Source organism: Micropterus dolomieu, linkage group LG05 (assembly GCF_021292245.1).
Source record: "Micropterus dolomieu isolate WLL.071019.BEF.003 ecotype Adirondacks linkage group LG05, ASM2129224v1, whole genome shotgun sequence".
Taxonomy (NCBI): Eukaryota; Metazoa; Chordata; class Actinopteri; order Centrarchiformes; family Centrarchidae; genus Micropterus; species Micropterus dolomieu.
Genome location: NC_060154.1, coordinates 9,721,994 through 9,731,841, shown reverse-complemented (window position 1 = coordinate 9,731,841; position 9,848 = coordinate 9,721,994). Strand labels below are relative to the sequence as shown.

Here is a 9,848-nt window from a genome sequence, read left to right as displayed (position 1 = left end):
AGCTGCTAACTGTGCCACTACTGAATGTTCACCAACTAAATGCGCCACTACTGAATGTTCACCAGCTGGTCGCTAACTTATCTGTCTGGTACTGTACAGGCTGCATGGAGAGTAAATCAAAACAGTAAAAAGTTATGTGTCATAAAGCCAAAGCAATGAGCTGAAAGATGATAAAATATTGTGAAGAGCTGCAGTCTGTGATAATTCTTACTTTAAGCAACTCGCCTAATATTACACAGCCATTTGATCCATTATTAATTTAGAAAATATTGATAAGTGCAGCTTTTAATTACAAAGAACTATAGATTTTGACCCTATTACATGTTTAAAGATACATCAGCTTGTTACTCACATTGTTTGTAAGGCTTTAATAAATGCACATGAAGCACTTGATGCATGATTGCATGCAATTTCACAGTGTCACATACCACATCATGCACTTTACGTGTTCATAACAACACTTTAAAGTGGTTTCCCTTACATAAAATATTACCCGTTCTTACACAGATTGAATTGGTGAGGTCTAATTTCTTGCTACACAGTAGCTGTCGACAGATGTACTGTATGGGTTCTGACTTTTTCCATTATAAATAAAATTTTTAGTCCAGCTTCCACCATAAAGTATAACATAATAGTGATACAATATATAAAGAAAATCTGTGACCCTATTCCCCCCTCTGTGGGAAAGGGACGCTTTTTGAGGCGATGGTCTCTGTGCCCTTTGTTCCCCTGTCAATCTGGCCTCGATCAAATATTTATGTTTCCTTGTTGAACTCCTCACCCTTCTTCCCCAGTTGGTTTCTTCTGTCCCAGTCTCTGACGACATTTGCCTTGCTGTACACCAGCAAAACTGTCTCTCTCTACTCCGTCTCTGCTACCTGACCTTTCCTCTTTCCACACTGCTCTGTCAGCCTTTTTGTCCTCTTTCATGTTGTCCCTGATTAATTACAACACAGGGGGAGTTCAAGATAAATGTGGGACTTGCTGTCGTACAAATTAGATGCCATAAACAGACTGGTTAATCTTTGAAGTAGTGCCTGTGTGTAATAACCTTTGGGGCATAATGTTTAACACACAATACTTTCTTGATACCTTACTTTAAGAAAAACCGCTTAGGTCCAGACTGAAATATCTCAACAATATTACATGGATTGCCATGAAATTTTGAGTCCTCAGAGGATGTATCCTAATTACTCTGGTGATCCTCTGACATTTCCTCTTGCACCTCCAGGTCAAACTTTAATTTATTCAGTGAAATATCTCTACATCTACTAGATGGTTTAGCACCACACTTATATGGTTTCCAGAGGATATACATATGTGACCCTCTGACTTTTCCTCTAGCCCCACCATGATGTTCAGATCAACAAATATTGGATGGATTGCCATGACATTTTTGTACAAATGTATGTGCAGAAGGAATTGTAATAATGTTGACGATCCCTTATCTTTTGTTTGAACACCACTGCCAGAGTTGACATTTTAAAATGTCCAATACTACAAAACTAATCAGCCTCCGCTGTACTTTTTTTTAAAAATGTTTTGTGCTCAGCAAATTTCAACATGCTAACACGCTAAACTAAGATGGATAAATACACTCACTAACCACTTTATTAGGTAGACCTTGCTAGTACCGGGTTGGACCCCCTTTTGCTTTCAGAACTGCCTTAATTCGTCGTGGCATACTTTCAACAAGGTGTTCTATTGGATTGAGATCTGGTGACTGTGGAGGCCATTGGAGCACAGTGAACTCATTGTCATGTTCAAGAAAACAGCTGGTACTAAGGGGCCCAAAGTGTGCCAAGAAAATATCACGCACTACATTACACCTCCACCAGCCTGAACCGTTGATACAAGCCAGGATGGATCCATGCTTTCATGTTGTTTATACCTAAAGTCTTTTAGTCAGTTATGTTAAAGCCTGACCCTACAATCTGAATGTTGCTGCTGAAATCGAGACTCATCAGACCAGCCAAAGTTTTTCCACTCTTCTATTTTACAATTTTAGTGATCGTGTATAAATTGTAGCCTCATTTCCCTGTTCTTAGCTGACAGGAGTGTCACCCGGTGTGGTATTCTGCTGCTGTAGTCCATCTGCTTTAAGGTTGGACGTGTTGTGAGTTCAGAGATGATATTCTGCATACCTTGGTTGTAACAAGTGGTTATTTGAATTACGGTTGCCTTTCTGTCATCTTTAACCAGTCTGCCCATTCTCCTCTGACTGCTGACATCAACAACGGCACTTTAATTCCCACAACTGCTGCTCACTGGATATTTTCTCTTTTCAGACCATTCTCTGTAAACTGTAGAGATGGTTGTGCGTGAAAATCCTTTATCTGAAATACTCAGATCAGCCCGTCTGCCACCAACAACCATGCCACGTTCAAAGTCACTTAAATCCCCTTTCTTCCCGATTCTGATGCTCAACCTGCTAAACATCAGCATGTTAGTGTTGTCATTGTGAGCATATTAGCATGTTACAGCCTCACAGAGTCACTAGCATAGCTGTAGAATTCTGTTTTTAATTTAAAAAGAGGAGCCAAAAATTCTCGAACATTAAGCATTCAACACATTCAACATGCCCTGTTCTTCACAGTTCAGATTTTTTACTTGATAAGTGAAAAGTTTGACCTGCTGGTTAGAGGAGAAATCAGGTAATCATCAGAGTCATTAGGAGTCAATAGTTGTTGAAAGCTTTCACTCCAATCCACAAATATCAACCTCATAGTGCCACCAGCGGAAAGACCAGATGATCATTAAAGCCAGTAGGTTTCATCTTCTGGAGAAGATGAATATCTGCACAAGATGTCATGGAAATCCATTTAATAGTTGTTGAGATATTTCAGTCTGGACCAAAGTGGTGAACATGCTAGCATGGTGAAAATAAGCAAAAATGGATTCACGCTGAATAATCAAGAGTAAAAAAATTACAGCGCAGTGAGAGATGGGAATAAATAGAACAAAATGTAACTTCATAATAAGCAGTGGCAAACAGAAATGTTTTCAGATTCATACAATATTGATGGTTTGATCATTATAATCCTCAATTTCTACCTTTTAAATGAATACATTAAATGGATAAGACGAATGCATAAGACAAATTAACGCTTATCACTGGTTCCATACTTAATTTTAGAACTCAGATTGATGTATTTATATTTACAAAATAACTTTTGTGTCATGATTTGGTTCACAGCTTAATAAAGAGCATAACTTTAAGCTGCCTGTCAGTTTCCTGTGCTTTTGATTAATGGCTGTCCTGAAATGCGAGGTTGACGTAACCAGGTCCAGTACGGTCAGTTCCACCCTGTATCCCTTTGATTTAAAGTCAGGGTGTGTGTGAGTGTGTGTTCAAGTCAATATCTAGGATCGAAGACACTTCATGTTAAACAAAGGATTTCCTGAGGAAAGGAGGCAGACTCACTCACCTGTCCAATGAGCCTGGGAGTTTATCTTTGTAGGTTTTCTTATGCAACATAGGAATATCAAATATATGTTCAGTCTAAATGACAGTGTAATTTTTCAAAAAGAAAAATGAGCAAACTCAGGAGTTCTCAAAAATTACAAGTTGTAATATGAGTAAGAAAAAAACACCATTCTGATGTCAATAAAGAAGAGTTGTTGAAATATAACTGTTGCAAATGAAGTGCTGCACTCTTCATGAAAACTTGTCTTTAAATGCTGGAAATTTATGAACTGTTATCTGTTGTTTTTTGTTATGATTCACCAAGACTTTAAAAATACCAATACCTCTGATGTATCCACAAAATCCAGAGGGATGACATTTTTGTGACATTGTAAGATATTAAACATTCAAATTAGAACATAGTGAAATGCAGGGTCACAACACAGTAGTACGTGAATAAAAGAAAGAAAGAAAACAACCTTATGTATTGACACAGAGCAACTAAAAAGAGAGAAGCAATGACATGGGTACAAGAAAGGCATTTGGTTTGACTTTTGGGTAAAAGTAAAATATGTAAATCTATAAATGGAAATATGTTCTATAAAGAAAAAATGAAAATGCATATTCTAAACCCCAATATCTACTTTACCCTCAGACTCTAAATTAAATATAACTAGACTTACTATGTATTTGTAAATGTTCTTCTACTGCTTTATACAGTACACAGTATAAAATTATACACTCTCTTCTCTTCAATTCTGTACCAAACTGAATCCATAATAATAATAAAAAAGGTCAAAGAAAACACTGGCTGTTTCCAGTGACAGTTCTGTATGTGCTCATCACCTTGTGCTGGAAAAGGAAGTAGTAAATCTTTAGAACAGTTCATAAAGCAGCTTCTGTACTGTCCTTGAAAAATGCACTGTACAATGGCAAATAATATATTTATAGTCTCAACTTTTATTTGATGATTTATCCATAAAAACTACTACTTTCAGTGTAACACATGTACATCTTTCTTCTCATTTTTTACATATAATATTTACGACTGCTAATGACTGCAAGTGTGATGATGTGTTTATGACATGGTCATTGAATGAATTGACATCCGGGCTGCAGTAGAAATTCAAACATCTGTGAATCAGTAGGAAATGTAAATGTAGCTATTTTGAGACTACTGTTTATAGCACACATGTGAGAAGCTGCTGCCTAAAGTCCTGTCTAGGTCTTTGTTGTATTTTTAATACTAGAGAGACAAAACAGGCTAAGGACAATACAGTAAAGGAGTGATTCTGGTTTTTTTGAACAATTTCAATTGCATGTTAAGGAAAACATTGCCCAGTGTTGGTTTTCCTAACTACACAAACAACAGTAAGTGACACAAAATAGGAAATATTTACACAAGTGTCATAGAAATTTTACATTTAACCTAGGCTTTTCACAGAAAATGTTTAAACTCAAAAACAAGTAAGACACATGAATCTTCTATTCCAAGTAGAGCTAAACAAAGCATGCACAGATCAACAACAGTAAATGTTTCCTTAATATAGACGCAGAGAGTATTTACAAGTTGTGTTGAAGTGTGTTGTATCAAGAATATATACATGTCCTCAGAAAATTCTTTAAAGGCAAAATGTTAATGACTGTGGCACACTACTGATGCCTTCAGTAATGATTCTTCAGGTTCGTTTCATCTCACCTGGAAGACAAAACATTGATTATTAGAATTAAATATCAAAAAAATTAACGTTGATATAGTTTACAGAATAAATTTTTGGAGAAGAGACAAAGAGGATCCATTGAATGAGGGACATATAGACAGTATGAAGTGCAAGCATTGAGGAAGTGAGCTAAAGTTTGTCTTTTGTGCTCTCTGTAGCCATGCTAGCACAGTAGCTCTAGCGAGGGCAACAGCGGTCAGTCCAGACTGAAATATCTCAACTACCGGATGCTTTGTCATGAAATTTGGTTCACTTTTGTGTGGAGCTATCAACAGGTCAAAAATGTAAAAAATAAATACATGAAAAACTGATGACATTCCCATCAGCCTCAGCTGAACTTTGTGTTTGGTGCTATGTAAATGTTAGCATGCTAAAATGCAAAACTAAGGTGACTCCATAATAATGGTTTTCCTTTGTTATCTTGCTTGTCCATCCTTCCTGCCGCAGCTGCCCTCAGATTCCTCTTTTCTGCTGAGTCCACTTGCCTCTGCACTGCAGTCCATATGATAAGGGGAGCCAATCTTATTTAAAAACACAGGGATGGATGGCACTCTTGTGCATACAATGAGAAAGCCAAATCCAAGACATTTAGCCAGATGGTCTTTTGAGAGCAGCAATGACCTGAAGGTTAAACAATAGGGATTACATGCTAGTTTGTTGCCTGTTTGAATCCCCTGACTGACCTCAGCCTAGATGCATAACATGTACACAAAAATCAATATCTGTCCTGACTCCCATACAGAGCAAATGTCTGGTCTTATTTATTTATTTACCTTAATATTGGACTGAGCAGAGAGCCTTTGTTGGAGGGTCTGTAGCTCTCTCTCTTTCAGGGCCAAACTGTCTTCCTGCAGCTTCTTCTGATCTCTTAGCCGGTTCTGCTCAATCAGTAATTTCTCCACCTGAACCCAATATGCATGTGTTATTTCAAATGGAAAACAATGTACAAAAAACATTCATTTTACATCTCTTATGCAACTGTATGATTCAGGTTTGTGGAAACAGATAAAACAGGAGGAGATAATCACAAATTTACTTTTATAACCAGATACTGATTGAATCAGCTGGTTCCATGGACCACTCCCTTGGTTCCCACCTACACACATACATCTATGCACAAATATCATCTACCTGGTCATCATGAGCCTTTTGCTTGAGCTGTAGCTGGTTGGCGGCCTCACGGGCTGCCACGCTGTGATTGCGTTCACACTGCTGCAAATCAGAGGTCAAATGGGAGTTCTGCACTTCCAGACGACTAGACAGGTCTTGGATCTCGGCTACCTGGAAGAAGAAAACATTTTTTTTAAGAAGTGTGATATACTAATGCATGACTTGTGTGTGATGACAGAAAAAGGTAGAAAGAGTCTCTCAGATAAATGGCCTGTGGTTGAAGGTGTCTTATTCGATTGCACCTAATGTGTTTCCAGATCCAGACAAAGAAATGATTAATTTGTTCATGGAAAAGTTGAAATTGTGCCTGCATAAAAATAACTGATAAAGAAGGTAAGAAAAAATGTGAACATCCACAGTGAAGACACATTCCAGCAGCAAAGCAAAAAGATTATTTTTGACATCGCAGTGATTGTTGTATCTATAAGAAATATTGCTTTATAGCGTAGAGACTTGCTGAGGGCATGTTTTTATTGTCCTGCACAGTGCTGCTGTATCAGCAGAGCCATACGCTTCAACTCTGCTTTGACCCTGAGTTTGCCTCAGAGGATGTCTGTCTCTTTAGCTAGATTTATCATGAATGAGGCAGATGAGTTGTTATCAGTTCCACAAAAGAATCTCTAAACTGATCAGATGGTTTCATATAAATTACTTTTCAAGGCCTGAAGAGGTAAAAGTATCAAATTTAATAAAAAAGGATTAGACAAAGTCTGAACATTGTATAGCAGAACTTTTTGTCTCTCCTACCAGATTTATCTTGTGATCACTTTGAAGAACCAGACCCCTAGATTGACATTTTTCCGTAGGGTGAGTACTTTTAATACTTTATGTGCATTTTGCTAATAATACTTCTGTACTTTTACCTAATAAATGTAATGCAGGATTTTTACCTATGGAGAATCTGAGTACTTCTTCCACCGCTACATATTGGTCTATATTTGAGTTTATTCTAGTTCCTATTAATGCAAAATAGTTATTTCATTGCCTAACGCATCTCAAAACTGTGTATTCCAGCACACATTGTGTGGAGTTAGAGAGAAGCCCTGGACTAGAGACTATCCATCTGTCATTTAAAATACTACCATCAAGTCAGAGAATCACACACCTCCTAGAATCACAAAATATGTTGCACACACCTTGTTGCCCACTTTGTCTAAATACAGCTGGAACTTATGCTCCACGTCTCTGGACAAGTTCGTGCAGCTGTTTCTTATCTTCTCCATTTGCTCCTTCTGGCTGTCACAGGTGAGGTGAAAGGTCATCTGGTGGGGAAACAGGTTGTTGATCTTGTTCAGAAAATCCCTGGTCACCGTTTGGATCCCGTCCAAAGAATGAGCAAAGTCCTCTTTGCACTTCCTAAATAAATCAAACAAAAATATGTGTTTAATCTTAATATTTTCAGTTGTACACACGGAGCAGACAGACTAACAGGCCGTACCTGGTGTAGGTGATCAGCTGCTCCTTTAGCATGGTATTGTCCCGGCGCAGGGTGATGGCATCTTGGTGGTGTGTGTCTCGGTCTTTGAGAGCGTTGTCTCTCTCCTGACTCAGGTAGTGAACCATCTGAGTGAAGTTTGCCTCAATTAAATTTATTCTAGCTTTTTGCTGCGCGTTGAGGGTCTGCAGAGTCTTTATTTCACCTGGAGGGTTCAGTGAAAACCAACTTAATCACAGCAAAACTTTAACAGTTTCTGTTTGTTTTGTTTAATATTCTGGTTTCTTATTCTCACTTCTTATGTTCTTAATGTTTATTAACCATTATTAAAGCCATTACTTACAACAATATTATTTTTACTTAACTGTGTCTGAAACTGTTGGCTTTCCTTGCATACTATATATTATTATTTTACAGTCAATTCTGTTTCTGATGCAGGGAATGTTTAATAGTAATTTTTCACATTATCTAAACAGTATTAGACCATTAAACTAAGTTTTCCCAAAAAGTATGGTATTGGAGTACATACTGTTGCTGTTGACCGTAACAGGGGGCTGGAACGGAGGCGGACGCCGCACCATCACGCTACTCATACAGGTAGCCTTAAAATTAAATTTAAAAAATTTAAATGTGTAATGTAATGATATAATATATAACAGTCACAGGGGGCATTTTTTGCATCAAGTACTTGAAGTACATTTACCTCATTACACATGGTTTCACTTAAGTAACATTTTGAAGACAGGACTTTTACATGTAATCAAGTATTTTTACAGAGTGGTATTTCTAGTGAGTTTCTGTGAAAGATTCTTTAAATTTCTAGTGAATGAGGAAACAATCATACTGTATAATTTGCACATTGTAAAAACCTTACTTTTAACCTTGGTATGTTCTTGTTGTAAAGATAATATTTCAAAGAGGAGTTAAAAACAGCTGCACAAAATTACCTGCTTCTCATTACATCTTAGCAAAATATAAAACAAGTCATCTACTTACTAACTTGACATTTAGCCCATGTTCTGTGTTGTTGGCATCAGTCTTCAGCTTTACCAACTGTTTCTCCAGAACACCTTTCTCAGCTGTGCGGGCTGCCAGCTGAGCTCCCAGCTCGCCTTTGTCCTTTCTCAGCTGGATGTTGATCTCACTCAGCCTGTTGAAGTTCAGCTCCAGCTCCTTCGGAATAACAATCAGATCACTTGGCATCATCTTCACTATATTTTACAGCAATGAACATGTTGATATAATGCTGTGAAATGAAAAGATAATAGTAGTATGCCAATAAAAAGTATTAGTTATAACAGCCTGCACAAACACACAAGAGTTTGATTGAAAGCTGCTGCAGAAATAAGCCCATTTAATTTCTGAAGTCCCCTTCCACTAAAAATGTGTCTGTGATTTTAAGATTTGTTTGTGGATAAACTACATCAGACACAAATTATTATTCAAAGACGAGTATTTTTATGTCTTAAAACATGTCTGGAAGAGGGCCTTTAATACCTGACAAAATAAACTAATGAGTTATTGTAGAAGAAATTACTGACCTTGACCCTCTTTTCCTCTGCAGACTTCTCTGGCTGTCCGTAGATGAGGAAGAGCACCAGGCTGACGATGATCAGAGACTGGATCAGAGAGGAAAAGAAGAAGACAATCCTCATGTAGTAGCCGCAGCTCTTCCCTTTGGGCTTGTGCAGGGGCTCCCTGGCCTCCAGGCCAAACTTGGCCCGGGAGTAGCTGGAGCTGTACATGGCTGTTGGAGGTGAAATGGTGGCAGCTGGTGTTGAGAGATCTAAACAGGAATTGTTTTTGCCAAAATCCACAAGGTGATCTTCTCTGCAGAAAAGGTGCTAAGGCTTCAAGGTGAGCACTGTCACACAGTAATGGAAGAAAACCCAGTAGTGAGCTGTTTATTGCTCTTCTTTTGTCTCCTACAGCTCTGCCACACTGCCAAGGTGCAGAAACATACAGGCAGAAATGGCATCAATGGATGGATGTAAACAATGACCCTTAGGTGTGTAAAGGGGCAATGTTTATAAATGCTGCTGGAGTCACACTTCCAGTCCATCCTGGCCCAGGCCACGCCCCCCTTCCCCTCCTCCCTCATCGACCTCTGTCACAG

At 38.1% G+C, this 9,848-nt stretch overlaps 1 protein-coding gene across 2 annotated transcripts; it reads right to left on the bottom strand.

Annotated features, from left to right (window-relative positions):
• Positions 1–4,346: 4,346 nt before the first annotated feature.
• plvapb (plasmalemma vesicle associated protein b) lies at positions 4,347–9,728 on the bottom strand. 2 transcript variants are annotated; one of them, XR_006825222.1, is made up of 9 exons: positions 9,274–9,728; positions 8,729–8,905; positions 8,262–8,334; positions 7,736–7,937; positions 7,434–7,653; positions 6,259–6,408; positions 5,901–6,029; positions 5,613–5,748; positions 4,347–5,105 (listed from the first exon to the last, which is right to left on the bottom strand). XR_006825222.1 is itself a non-coding variant. In XM_046050429.1 (8 exons), the coding sequence occupies exons 1-8, from the start codon at positions 9,475–9,477 to the stop codon at positions 5,097–5,099; spliced, it is 1,164 nt and encodes a 387-aa protein (XP_045906385.1). In that variant the 5' UTR covers positions 9,478–9,728; the 3' UTR covers positions 4,347–5,096. The 2 variants fall into 2 exon arrangements, 1 of the variants encoding a protein (XP_045906385.1); XM_046050429.1 differs by lacking the exon at positions 5,613–5,748.
• Positions 9,729–9,848: the final 120 nt, after the last annotated feature.

What these genes read in the sequence shown, in the direction of transcription:
- plvapb (XM_046050429.1), bottom strand. Translation starts at nt 9,477, where the DNA reads ATGTACAGCTCCAGCTACTCCCGGGCCAAGTTTGGCCTGGAGGCCAGG. An exon ending in TGTTACGGTCAACAGCAACA is followed by an intron (nt 7,938 to 8,261) that starts GTATGTACTCCA and finishes TGAACCCTCCAG; the next exon opens with GTGAAATAAAGACTCTGCAG. An exon ending in AAAAGGCTCATGATGACCAG is followed by an intron (nt 6,030 to 6,258) that starts GTAGATGATATT and finishes TATTGGGTTCAG; the next exon opens with GTGGAGAAATTACTGATTGA.